This window comes from Lepidothrix coronata, unplaced genomic scaffold (assembly GCF_001604755.1).
Source record: "Lepidothrix coronata isolate B3197 unplaced genomic scaffold, Lepidothrix_coronata-1.0 Scaffold79, whole genome shotgun sequence".
In the NCBI taxonomy this organism is placed as follows: Eukaryota; Metazoa; Chordata; class Aves; order Passeriformes; family Pipridae; genus Lepidothrix; species Lepidothrix coronata.
In genome coordinates this window covers 2,215,312-2,229,890 of record NW_016690259.1, presented here as the reverse complement: position 1 = coordinate 2,229,890, position 14,579 = coordinate 2,215,312, and the positions used below count along the sequence as shown (strand labels likewise).

The 14,579-nt window shown below is 38.4% G+C and overlaps 1 protein-coding gene across 1 annotated transcript in view; it reads left to right on the top strand.

Annotated features, from left to right (window-relative positions):
• Positions 1-14,074, top strand: part of EDNRA (endothelin receptor type A) — a 32,264-nt gene extending 18,190 nt beyond the window's left edge. Inside the window, exons 4-8 of the mRNA XM_017820135.1 lie at positions 3,495-3,693; positions 7,439-7,591; positions 9,680-9,813; positions 10,188-10,296; positions 12,203-14,074. Coding sequence (XP_017675624.1) covers positions 3,495-3,693; positions 7,439-7,591; positions 9,680-9,813; positions 10,188-10,296; positions 12,203-12,343 — 736 coding nt within the window. The 3' untranslated portion in view covers positions 12,344-14,074. The remainder of the gene's footprint in view (positions 1-3,494; positions 3,694-7,438; positions 7,592-9,679; positions 9,814-10,187; positions 10,297-12,202) is intronic.
• The last annotated feature ends 505 nt before the right edge of the window (positions 14,075-14,579 follow it).

Here is a 14,579-nt window from a genome sequence, read left to right as displayed (position 1 = left end):
AGAGGCTGTTTTTTAAAAACCAGCCATTCACCCTTCAGAGGAAGCTCCCATTTGCTTCAGATGCCTCTCAGGCGTTTTTAAACTCTAGATCATGGTGGTGACAACAGTGTGACTGTTTTTCTAAACAGTGCCTGACTGCGACTAAAACTAAGGATATTTTCCTTCTTGAGCTTTTACTCTTGCCTATGTCATGAGCATAATAGTTTTGATGAAGAAATTAGTTTAAGAAGAGTGAAGATACGGATCTCATTTAACGTGTATGCACCCTCTTCTTGCCTCCTCTGCATGGCAAATTGCATAGAACAGTAATCCCAGGGTAGATACTTTCATCTGGACCAACTTCCAGCAAGTGTATGAGATAAGTGAAGATTTCACCACCAAAACAAAACTATAAGAGTTTTATTGAATTAAGAGCTTTGCAATCAACACACTACTGATTATCTTTAAAATGAAGAACAGCTGTGATCCCTAATAATGAAGTGGAACAGTTTGGTGCCATCAAGACTAGTGCCATTTAGGAACATTTCTGACACTAATCTTGGCAGTGACTGCTTCTTAGATCCTTTATCTAGTCTCTGATCTTCCCTGCATGGCTTTTCACTCTTCCTGCCTGATGACACTTGCAGAACAGAAACATGTTATACTTGTGGGGGCTTTGAACACCTAATTTTCTAAGGTAGTTAAAAGGAACAGGAAAGCAAAAGCACCAACTGATGTTCTCAGCTCCAGACAAGATGTCCTTCTGAAAGAAATGCTTTAAGCAAATTACAGCTAATTGCATTTAATTGCTTATATGTATACTTTATGATGTAATGATCCCTTGTTGTTAAACGCTGTGCATCTCTAAATAGCAGGAGGGACTGTAGAGTCCTTGAAAACCAAGTTGGAATAAGAGGCTAAGAACAGAGGAAGAGGGAGAAGAAGAAAACAGAGGGGAGAGAGTAGTTGAAGGACACAATATAGTAAAGTTGACAGCACATGCATGAGCAATAGAAAGTGAAAAGGGGAGAAAAAAGAGGAGCCACAACATTAAACAGAGAAAAGGAAGTGACCTGGGGAAAATGTGAATTTTAGATAAGGTTGGAGAAAAGAGGGAAATAAACAGAAAAAAAAGAAAAGTTAGACAAATCACACAGAGATTTTAGATTGAGGAACTAAATGCAATGCATTATGCGTGTATTTTCTGCCAGTTCCCTGGAAGACATCCTATATTTTCCAAGTATGAGGGGAAATAAACCCTGCAGTATTTTCTCACTCCTAATTACAGGAGGTTTGTGGCTAGACAAAGATCCTATGTATTACATAACTCACAGAACACCCACTTGAAAAGTTATACTACCACTATTTTTCAAATTACTCCTACAGCAGAGAGTAAAGAGACCAAGTAATTGCAGGTTAATATGCATTCAGCAAATTATGATCTAATTATTGAGCTTCTTACGCTTTAGCTGAAACCATTCATAAAACTATTCAGCTAATAATTCCTTATCTGATAGTTATTTGAATTGTGAACTGAAAAAAAAAATTTCTAATAAAATACATACAGCACCCAAATCCTTACTGCTCTGACTATCAGTCTTCTCCTGTGCAAAACAGATGTGACTCAAAAAGAACAGGTACAAAAATGCAGGAAAGGAAATAACTGGATTCACCATTTGCAACCTATTTGTTGTCACTTACATAGTTACACCAGTGGCACAACACAAACTTTACATTTGCTGCTTGAAAAATATATACAGTGTACAGGGCCCTGCTTGCCAAGAGCATCAGTCAGTCAAGGATGGGACAGTACCTTGTGCAGCTGGTGGGACCGGTCATAATACTGCCAGTCTAGAGAAAGTAAACTTCAAACTGACTGTTAAATGCCCAAAGTTCACAGATAGTTGAGTATTTGTGTAAAAGGTAAAGTTTCTATGAATATTCCGTCTAGTCATTAAAGGCAAAATTTTGTATTCGGCAAAATGAAACGTGATAGGATGAGAAATTACTTAAAATTAAATCTGGATTTTAATATGAATATTTATGAGAAGATATGATACCGGATATTAATTTCTTAATTCTCCCAGTACAGTTTTATTTGTTTAGTTGGTCTCAGAATTCTAATCTCAGAGACCTCCTTCCCATGTGTGAACCACTGCCTTCCTTGTTTTTCATATTCTTTGAAGATAAGGATGCCTTTAGAAAATGTTTTTCTTTTTAATCTGCAAGTCCAAATTATAGGTTGCTATAGCATGTTCAGAGTATTTATACATACATTTCTGTAGTGAGAGCCTCTCCATAATACACACTTGTGACTATGTTGCACATGGTATTGCTATAGATACCAGAGCAAAGGTTTCTACTCTGTTTACTGCAGAAATGATGGCACAGCAGGCTCTGACACCTTCCAGTGATGTTCTGTAACAGTGCTTTCTGAAGGTTTTGGGAGGGGCTTACAGCCTGGATGGACTTGCCTTCATCCCTTCTTCCTTCCTCCAACACCAAGGCTACAGGGGATTCAATTCACAAGTCTTCCATCCAGCTGATAAGCATCCTTCCAAACCAAAAAAGGGGTGTGATGCAAGAAATGAGAAGAAATGCTTTGTGTGTGAATCCCATATTAGTGTATTGGTCAAAAAGGAGTGAGGAAGCATTTTAACAGCTAAATTTTACTGATCTCTGTAGCCTAGGTCCTACAGCCCTTAACTAATATTTTTTCCATTGGAAGATCTTCATTCCTTCCATCTCAGAAATTCAAAATCCAGTACTTCCCAGTACACTCAAAGCATCCTAGTCCAGAGTTCTTAACTACTCCTTTACTTAAACCATTATTATATCCAATCCTTCAAGCCCATACCAAAATTCTGTACTCTGCCCTATTACCTCTCTACCATCCCACCCTAATCCTTCCACAACCTAATCTTCCAACCTAAAGCCTTCTAATTTCCCCTTCTTTCCTTCCCTTGCCAAAGCTCACACATCTTTGCATTTCAGAGCCACATACTTACAAACTGAATCCTCCTGGTCTCTTGAGGGCATCTCTTTCCCCACGCCTTTCACCTTCTTGTGCCTGCTGGTGCCCTTTCATACTCCACACTGCTGTCATCACTAGAATCACCACCCCATTTGCCTTTCTCTGAAAACCTTAATCTTGGCTCACATCTTGGGAAGTTGTTAAGAATAGAGGTGGCATCTGCACATATCCAAAAGTATCTGCCAGGATTCAAGGGGGCAGAAAATGAGGGCATGCCTGAGGAAGAAAATAATGCTTGCAGGACAGTTAAATGACACAGCTCCTTACAATTTCTAATCTCCTTCAGTGACTTCTTATTCTGACATTTTTTTAAAGCAGCTGAACAAACTTTCTTAACTATTTTTCTCCTTAACTAAAGAAGACTATTTCGCCAGTGGATGCCATGATATATCCATGCAGCACTGTAATTCCAAACAGGAAGGTGCTATTACTTTAGGGAAGTAAAATAAGCAGTTTAGAAACTAATGCCTGTCTCTTCCAGGTACAGAGCAGTTGCCTCCTGGAGCCGTGTTCAGGGAATTGGAATCCCTATGATCACTGCTATTGAAATTTTCTCCATTTGGCTTCTGTCCTTCATACTGGCTATCCCAGAAGCAATTGGTTTTGCTGTGGTACCTTTCAGATACAAGGATGAAAGTTATGTTACCTGCATGCTCAAGCCTACAAATAATTTTATGTTGGTAAGTAACATCCTTTCTTCTCTTTCTGCAATCCACAGTATATATAGGTCAGACAATTAAGATATTGGATTATAATAGGTTTTATTAATGCATAAAAGTGCAAAATGTATTCTAATGTGTATTGGTGCAAAGAGGGTCCTATGTTTACAGTGACTTGTCTCTACTTTTAGCCAGAGAGACTAACTGGGACTTTACAACATTTTCATTTCTTCACTACCAAGGATTCTTAATACAGACATTTGCAATAAAGGCCTGCTTAAAGTACAGTCAGGGGAGGTATCAGGGTAGCCAGAGCCTTGGAAGGTTTTGAGTTTCCAGGTACAACACCTTGGAGCTTGTAACTGTCAAAACACATGTTTTACCATGATTAGTCATCATTTTACAGGCAGTAGCCAGATCTTTTGGCACGTAATGAAAAGGGTGGGGCCATGCTGTACACACTAACAGAGTCAGATAAAACATAATCCTTTCCTTTAAAAGGAATCATGACTACAAAGCTGACAGACCCACACCTCCAGCTTGGGTAGCTTGTGCACTGTCAGCTGTCATCTACATACAGCATGTCAAGAGCGAGAGAAGTGCCTGAGACACACCAGGATGCTTTGGCACGTTTCATAGCCCTCATCCTCTGTACTCCTGCAGCTTAACAGTTGCCAATACCCACATTAGCTTGTTCAAAGCAAGTCAGGTGAGAAGTCACTTCTAGAATTAATAGATTACTGCATAGGGGGATAGTGATTTTCAACCTTACACTAAAAAAAATCTTAATATTTTCCTTGTGAACCCACAGAAGAGGCAGGCACCATTCACCCAGTAATGAAAAAAACAAAAGGAGTAATATTCTGATTTGTTGCAGAGAAGGCAGATAGCACCAGGTCTTAAGTCTTGAGACAAACTGTATTTTTTTCTAGACTAGATTTTTTCATGATAGAGTGCAAGTTTCCCTTTTTTGAACGTCTGGCACTTCTCCTTTCAGTGAACAGAACACGGCTTGGCCTAGAATTGGGAAGGATAGGGCAAAATAGAGCTAGGCATTTTGGAAGATAAATAGTGTGGATGGTTAGTGTTTTTCAGAGGAACATCCTCCACTTTGGTAGAGTTACACAGACTGCAGGAATGGCAGAAAGAACAAGAGACAATTGCAAGAGAAGACAAAAGGAATTCCCTAATGGAAATAATTAATGCAGGTGAAGATGGAGTGGAATTGCTCAGGAATTACTATATCTTTGTTTCTAAACTCCACAGACTACATGACTGTATATAGTGTAGTTATTAGACTCTGATTTATGAAATGCTCACTGCAGCAAATTTCCATTTTTGTAATGGTTGTTTTTCTCCACAAATGCACCTGGATTAAATGGTTTAATCTTCATTTCCACTCTGCCTAAGAAAAAGAACAGTTTTCTCTTCCCTCTCCTCAAAAGCACTATAGTTCAGGTCTTCCACAGGCATGCTAACTTAATGGCCTGAATGTTGGAAGTTGAATAGTGTGGTATGTTTTATTAGTAGGAATTAATATCTTTTACTTGCCCAGTATGATTCAAAAGTGCCAAATCTCCCCACACCAGTTTGATTTTCAAGGAAACAAACCAGCAGTTATGCCCAAGCTGAGAGTAAATGTTGGATGTGTCAGTCAAAATGGAGAGCTTTGTGTTTCAAAGTTTTGCAAACAAGTACAAACATGAGATCAAAATGGGAATACCATTTTAACCTTAACTATAGTATTTACTACCACAAACACCACAACAAACAGTTACTAAACTTTGGGAAGGATTTATTATTAACTTTTGTTTTTAATAGGAGTTTTATTTCTGCTTAAAACTATCCTTGAAAGACTCAAAAGATTCATGCTAGACCATGATTCCCAAGAGGCTGAGTGCACTAGGAAACTTGTTCAAAATGCACATTTCCTGTAGAAAACCAGTTCCATGTGGGCTTTCAAGACAAACAAAAGAATGTCTACTTCTCTTAAATCAACCCATTTTTGTGCTTTGATGTAAGCTTTGTGAAACTCAGATTCCACAATTAATCATTTACAGGCATTTTTGAGTAGGTTTTATAACTCCACAAAGCCAGGTCCTCACACAGAATTGGTGGTCAGGGTTGTGACACAGACCTCAGTGTGTGTTTTCCTGACAGACAGGCAATGCTCATGCAACCTGGCAGACTGATGGGAGAGGAAGTTTTCCTTGTAAACATGGCATGGATTCATGCAGTACACATTTTGTGCTGCCCAGCCAATACGATTCTAGTCTGAGTTGGAAGAATTTGCCACGGAAAATATAATTGTCTCCATGTATTTGTAATCCCTTTCTCTGCAGAAGGAGCAGCAATTACATTTGCCCTCAGTACAAACTCTTCAAATACAAGGCATATTGTTTTCCAGTTTTCTGCTGGCAGAAGATCCGTTCCCAGTAGGGGAAATTCTGCCCCCAAGGAAAGTGCAACTATGCAGCAGACTGTAGCCCCTCCTCAGGGAGGAGGCTAATGAGGAGAAGGAAACAAGTTAATCAACTGGAGGCAGTGTCCCAAAGTGAGGTGGGATTGTGGCCTAAATACCAGCAGCATAACCTAAATTAGCAAATTCTGTATGCAGCTGTGTTGGGGCAGAGGGAGAAAAATCAAAAGCATTCCCTATTTCTGAGTAAATCAACTTTCTAGTATAACTAAAGTGGCTTTTAAAATGAACGTTATTACATACTATTGTATGAATCACATTGATTTTTTTCATCTTTCAAAGTTTAGTACTGTTTGGTTTTCACTGCAAACAAGATGTCAAAAGTTTGACTTTTTCAAACAGGATTCATAAAATCCTCAGTCATAAGCATTTTGACATTTGGTGTGGGAACTGAGATGTTACCAGAGCACATCCGCTAGGAATAAACAAGATAGAGGAAAGAGTATGACACATCCCTTTTACACTAATAACACAGACAGGAAGTATTTAAAATGCCATATTTCAGTGCAAACTTTTGGCTGAGCACAAAAGTTAAAACCCAAGATACGATATTTTCGAAAGTCTGAAAACATGATCGTCTACAGAAAACAGTAATTTCGTATGTTTGGTCAAACGTAGCATTTCCCACAATATGTAAACATATTAAGTTACAGCACTGCTGATGTCACAGCTAATACTTAAAATTACACAGCAAAGTACTGCTATTCTGTCAAGTACCACTCTGTCAGATGGTATGAATGGCAGGCAAAGGGTTAAAAGTAACCCCAAGCTTTGCAAATATCAGACAAGCACTTATGAAGTGGCTCCTATCTGCCCAGTACATAAGCAAACTCACTGCCAACCTTTTCACTGATAACAAAAGGTGATTAAACTTACAGGACATTTTGGATTTTCCTTTTTTGGAATCAGGACAGAAGCTGTGGAGGTAAATGGCATTTCCTGAGACAGGCTTTTAGTAAGGTTTGTTATCTCAAACTGACACTGTCTACATTTGGGCACGTCTTTTTCATGAAACTGGATTCCAGTTTTCATGAAGGAGCGTAAACGTTCAGAAAGCACAACCAACAAGAATTAATTCCAACTCCGGACAGACTGCAACAAAGGTACAAGCAGGCTATCTGTAAGCTAATGCTTACAGTACCACAATCCTCATTTTGATGTTGGTCTAAACCAGATCAACAATAAGAAAACAGACAGATAAAAGTGCACTGTCACGCTTTCCAGGACCTTTCTGTGGTATTTTGTATCAAATCACAAGAAAATATCTTCTCTTTACTTTATCTACAGTTTTACAAAGATGCAAAGGATTGGTGGCTGTTTGGTTTCTATTTCTGCATGCCACTGATGTGTACTGCCATCTTTTACACGTTAATGACTTGTGAAATGTTAAACAGAAGAAACAGCAACTTGAGAATTGCTCTCAGTGAACACCTTAAGCAGGTAAATATTAGAAACACCGTTGTTTGAACATACTGTTCTTCTCTCTGTGGGTTAGCCTAGAAATGTTTCAAAGTGTACTTGAATACAGCAAACTACAGAAGTGGAAAGTGAGGATGTAGGTTGTTTATGATGTTAAATATCCACTTAAACCTCGAACAAAAGACTAAATCACAGTATAAGGAGGGATTGAAGACAGTATGCTCAGAAAACTAGCCAGTTTCTTTCTTTTTCTATGTGTGACAGTCGTGCTCTTTAACCTCAAATCCCTACTGGCTAAATGCTTTGAAATTTAACTACAAAGATTTGCCAAAAAATGTTTCTTCTTATTTATAAAGATATGACTCCGTGGAACCTCCTTCCTTTTGGCAGTCTTTGATATGTAACTTTAGTTTCATATAAAAAGCAATAACCTAGTTTAGAACAGAGTGGATTTTGTTTTTCAGGGTTATTGCACTGCTGCAGTAGCACTGCTGTAGCTGCTTTGAAAAGAGCAGCGGGAGAACAGCACAAACAAACGATCACAGAACAAAGTCGCTCGCAGACCCGTCAGGTCTCGCTTTGCTGTTTTTGCAGCACTGTCTGATGTTTAGTGCCTAACTAAAATTTAAAAAACAATCCACAGCTTTTCCCCTGCGATAACATCAGCCCTTTAGATCCCACTTTTTCTTTCAAATGCCATATTCACAGATGTGAATCCCTAAAGCTGTCCTCTCTGCATCAGAGTGAGTTCTCTCAGAGGTTCCTCCTTGCTGGTTCATTCCAGACCAGGGCTGACCGGAAAATCCTCCCCTTGTGCAGTTCCTCCACTTTTTCCCCTCATCAGGCCCCAGGGCCCGGAGCACAGTCTGTCCCAGGGCCACACACGAGCTACTCCACCCATTAGAACAAGAATAGTATGTCTGAGGTGGGGAAATCCACCCTCCAGCTTTCCCATCTGACATGCAGTGCCCAGTAAGCCACTCAGACTGGGTGCTGGAGGATGATGACTCTATGCCACAATTTACAAATGCTTTTTAACTATCGCCTTTTGCCCCTCTTCCTTCCTTCCTTCCTACCTTCCCTCCAGCCTTCTCCACAGTAATGTCTAGTCACAATACTTCTCATATTTTGATAAAAACTGCTTTTATAAAAAAGAGGAATCTATAATAGTCATATTACAAGCCTGTAACCACACATACGACTTTAAGTTTTTTAATGACAGTCTTGCAGTGCTTTACTGTTACATTACAGTGGCAATTTCAGTAGTATCCTTATTCCTTCATATGCTTCTCTTTATTAAACCCATGCCTACCAAACACCACTGGTATGCATTGTCAAGAGTCCACTAAAACATCTGTAACTCTCTAGAGCCACATAAAATACCCATTAAATTGAAATTAGTTCCTGACTAAGTATTACGAGATTAAGCTGTAATGCAGACATTTCTAAAATGTTGTTTGTAGAGGAACTATTTGCTTGAGAACATCAAGATCACACAGTAAGGATCACAAAATTAATATACTGTGTAGTATCCCTTTATGTAACACTATACATATTAAATAAAAAAGAATATATCAGGAGAATTTGACATCCTGACTAGGTATGTGGTTGAATGGTGCCTCGGGTTTATGGATTGCCCCACATCAAGGATTAGGTACAAGTCATTTATCAAGCAGGTGTGAACTCTGTTGCCTCACACATGAAAAGGTTTTCTTGCAGGTTATGTATCTTTTTGACAAAAGAGGTTTATCTGAGGGATTGCCAGAAAACTAATCCAGTGTAAAGGAATAAGAAATACTGGGAAAGTAATCAGGTTCAGGAAAGAGCAGCAATGGATTTTCCTGGGCTAACTTCTACAATGCTCTGGCAATGACCTGTGTGCTCCAGCTGCTCCAGTGATGAGCAGGCTGCGTTGAGGATGCCCAGAATCAGGAACAGGACAAGTCCTATAAAAAAGAACTCAGAGATATCAGGTAGTCTGGAAGCTTCATTTTGGGAATCTTGCATGCTTTATCGAGATGACTCACTTTGCTGCCAACATTACTACACTACAATCACCTGCCAATATGAATTAGGCACTCAGTGTACACTGTTATCTTCTTTTTCTAGCGGCGAGAAGTTGCAAAGACAGTTTTCTGTTTAGTCGTGATTTTTGCTCTTTGCTGGTTCCCTCTCCATCTGAGCCGAATTTTGAAGAAAATGGTATACAATGAAAAAGACCCTAGCAGATGTGAACTGCTCAGGTACTTAATTTTCTGTGTCAACAGTCAATGCTGAAAAAAATATAATGCTGCCTACTTGGAATTTATATGAGTAATGTCACTGTGCTTGCAACTGTGGTTTTGATTTTCAGCTGCAGCCATTTTCAGCGGTTTCATTTGTAATGGGGTAGCATAATTTCAATAACTGTTGTCTGTCACCACTTCAATCACTTTCCTCTGGCTTCTTTGAAGTTCTGTGAGACAGATTATTATAGATGTGGCATGGTACAAGATTAGATTGAGCGAGTTAGGTAAGAGAGAATTAGTTTCTGTGACAGAAGAGACTGTAACCACAAAGAACACGGATGCTTCTGTAGCATATGAACTGTTTAAATGTTTTGCTTTCTCTTGCCTAGTTTCTTGTTGCCCTTGGATTATATCAGCATCAACCTGGCAACCATGAACTCTTGTATAAACCCCATAGCTCTGTATTTTGTGAGCAAGAAGTTTAAAAACTGTTTCCAGGTAAGATCTTCTTGATAAGATTTCATGTCCAGTTAACTAACTGTATTAAACCACTTAGTTGTTATCTATTTCTAACAGCTGGGAGAAGAGGCATGCAAAGGAATGAAAGATTATAAATTGGCCAGTTCAGCAGCTCACATAGCACACATACCAAACTGAAAGAGGAACTATCCACTTATGTGAAATGCTAAACCAATAAATAAGTTTGACATAGTCCTCATATGCAAACATGTAAACTGAGATAGACATGCTCTTATAAATACTGCAGTGTGATATGTTACATGGAATAGAATTTGGTTGATAACATACTTTCCACTCTCGATGACACCAAGATGCCTGCATTAAACAATCCCATTAACAACTAAAATTTTCAGCCCTGAATGTCAGGTACCAAACCTGGTACCTGAGTTGACTTTGGCAATTAAATACACATTATGTCTTCTACTTGTATTTTTCCAGTTCCTACACATGCAAATATATTTTAAGGTTAAAACAATTTCTTTGTGACAATGTGCCTCTGCGAGTCCTTGTCCCCTTAGTAAAGGCAATACAGGAAGAAAAAAAATGAGAGGTAAAGAAAGGAATGAAACAGAAAAGGAAGAATAAAATAACTACCCGCAAAGAAAAACAAAAGATGACAGGACTGTAGCACTAAACTTTAAGTCTGAGAATAGGCAGAACCCAAGCTACTGAAAAAAACAATGAATTTCTAGACTAGGCAATACCTGTTATCTATAGCCTGCTCAGATTTACAAACTATTTTAAGGGAGTATTTTTACATGATAAATAAGAAGTCAGCTTTGCTTTTTACTGTCCCCTACTTCATTTGGGAACTGTGGAGAGGATAATAGGCCTGAACTTGTCCTCAGGTGAAAGGGAGAAGTAACAGAGGGTATTATCAGGCTACTCTTCATGATGTTAATTCATTCTTCCCATTTGTCCTTCTAAATATAACTGCCACCCAAAAACTCTAGTTAAAGAATTTTCAGCGTCTTTTTTAATCCTTCCCAGCTTCTCATTACAGCTTTCCCTTTGCCTCCTAGTATCAAGGTCATTAATTCAGTTTTGTATTTGTGTTTCTCACCCTGCCTCTGTTGCTGTTTTACATACCCACCCATAGATAGATCGTACCTATATCTTAAGTCTGGCTTGACCTCTCTGCAACACCCCCTTCTCGTTGAGTTCACAGAAGCCATGGATCTACTGCTGTTACTGGCATTGTTCCTCTGAGGCCCTGACTCCTTCCCCTCAAGCAGAGATTCCATCTACCCAGAATTAGGCCCTAGTTTTTGTGAAGGGATGGGAGGATAGCTGAGGAATCCTTCCTGCTCCTTTCAGAAGACACAACTGAACACAGCAACCTGTGAACAACCTGGGAGTGTGGTCCTGAAGGGCCTTATGTTCTTAATTGTGCAAATGATACACCTCAGTATGTTCACTGTCCCTTCTCCTAAACAATTCTATCTTCTCTAAGATGTCAGAAGAGACCCAAGTCACAGGCTGGGGAATTTTCTTCTTTTCTCCTACATGCTAAGCAGCATCCTGATACCCAAGTTTGAAGTACAGTGATAAAGAGGGGGAAAAAACATCAACCCTTAATAACATGCATTGAATTCTGTCAGTTCCCAATCTATTTACCTTAGTCTAACAAATTTCCATTTTCATACTGTGAAAGTTTTTCTTAAATAAGAGGCACAGGGTGGGCCTAATTTGCTGCATTTGTGATGTTTAAACACAAGAATTGTTTGCATCCTAGGATAAAAATTTCTCTGAATGCAGCTACCACTCTCTTCAGCTAGAATTGTCTTTTCATTTCTAAATGAAAAATATGGCTGGCTATCTGCGTAGAATTGATAGATTTGTCTTAAACTTTTATTTATTTATTTATTTTTAAATTTATTTCCAGTCATGTCTTTGCTGTTGCTGCTCCCAGTCTAAGAGTCTGGTGACTTCAGTGCCTATGAATGGAACAAGCATTCAATGGAAAAATCAAGAATTAAACAATCACAATACAGATCGAAGCAGCCATAAAGACAGCATAAACTGAAAATTAAGGACTCTCATACCATTTTGGAATGAAACAGGAAAAAAAAAAGTCACTACGAAGCTATTGCAACAGGAAGCCCAGTGACTGTTCCATAATAATTCAGACGTGCACCATTGTACCTAATTCTAGAGGTGACTGAGTAGATGGACTGACTATAACTGTGATGTTCTGTGAACTGAGATCCACTGGATGATGATTTTGCCTTTGGAAATGATATTGATGTGATTATGACACCAAAAAACTGGCTTGAACTGCACAGGTGGTTTGCTCTTCTGAACCAGGCAGGAACTGTCCAGTGTCTGTGACTGGTACAATACAATCATTTCGCCTGATTGTCACCTAGAATTAATCACTCTGGAATTTTTCAGAAGATATCAAAATGGAATCTATCTGTGACTATATTTTCTCTCTGCCCATTTTGTCTTTTAACTTTTATTTGTGTGGTGGATATATTCCATGCACCAGTATGGAAAAAAAACCCAGTATGTTTTGCATGTTGTTGTTGTTGCTGTTTTTCAGGTGTATGTCGTAAAATGTTTTAGTCCACACCAGCATTTTATTTACTTATGTTACAATGGGTCAGGACATTACCTGGGCAGTTCACATTTGTAGCACTTCAGTATTCAAATATAGGAAAATACCATTTAAATAGCATCAACATTTGGCACTTAAGCACAGATTAATACCAAAAAAAAGGTATTAATAATACAGTACTATACTGTGTTATTTATTCTAATGCTCTGTACAAAATAAACATAATCTGTATCAGCAAAAAGAATGAAAGATGCTCACAGAGGGGCACCTTACAATGTGTTTTTTATTAACCTACCATGTTAATTCTTAAACTATATGAACCTTTTAATCTATTTAGACTATAGCTGTGTTAAATCTAAGTTCAAATGAGGGTCAGTGGAACAGAGTGAAGCATTATTAAAGCTGTCCAAAGAGTTCTGAGAATACAGTTATTGTCAGAGCAACCATGCACAGCACTACTTACATATTGTGAACATGAGGTTATAGTCTTAGTGAATGTAGAACTGTGGAAGTCCAGAACAGTTGGACGTGCAGAAGGATACTTTGTGCCTTATTGCTTACAGAGTTCTTTGTCTACACAATGCTCAAAGATTTTAAGGGGGTTTAATAGGTTATCAGCATCGTTAACCATACAAATGCTATTAATAATATATAGAAACTATTGCTTGCATACACGTAAACTGATGATTTCCTTAGTACTTCCATCCATTAAGACTACCTGGCAAGAGATTCCTTGTTTGGCTATAAAAATTTTTAATAGGTAGCCTTTCACTAAAGAGTGGAATTAAGTAGCATGATGCCATATATAATATGTCTCATGCACAAATCTGCTAGGCAATTTACAGCATCCTTTGTGCTAGGCTAAGCAGCAGTAATCAAAATTCCACAAATTCTTAAACACCCGTTTCATTTCAAGGGAAAGATATAATCCTGCATATTTTTATTTAAGAGGTCAAAATGCTAGCACCTACAGTGGCTTCTGCTGCACGAGTTCCCCCAGTGTTTACATTCACACAAATTTTCAAAGTATATTTAAAAAAAAAGGTTCTTTAAATTGGTTTATGTATTTTTGTGTGCTTTTGTCTCTGTGACATATATGCGTGTATAAATACATATAAATCTATGTTCATATGTTATAAACCTAAATACAGTCTTCTGACAGTGCTCTGTGGTAGTGCCTAAGAGCATGGTATGGAATGAGACTTGGCTGAATTTTACTCAAAACACTTCATCCTCAAACTGTATCAAAAAATCATAGTAAATGAGTAAAAAAGATTGAGTTACTGAGTGTCTTTACACCCTGAAACCTTCCCTGCTTCTTTGACAGAACATATTGAGGAGGTGATAAAAGCTAAATAGAAAACAGACATGAGGAATGGATTTAAGTTGTAAATTGCCCCTTCTTTATTTCAAGGCAGGAAGAAGTTTTGTGCCCTTTTCTGCTATCTATCTGATGGGTGGATAAAGCAAAAAAATCATACACCAGCAAACTAATCATGTGATTGCTCAGAGACAATATTTCTACCTGTGAGCAGTAGAGACAACCTAGGTCAGAAACTTCAGGGCTCTTCTACAAAAAAAAAAAAATCCCACCTACCTGAAAGTTTCAGACCCTGACACAGACCATTTTTATGCTTTACCTGCACTGATGCAAACCTTGAGACATGAAAATCAAACAGTTTTCCTTCCAGCATTAACACTT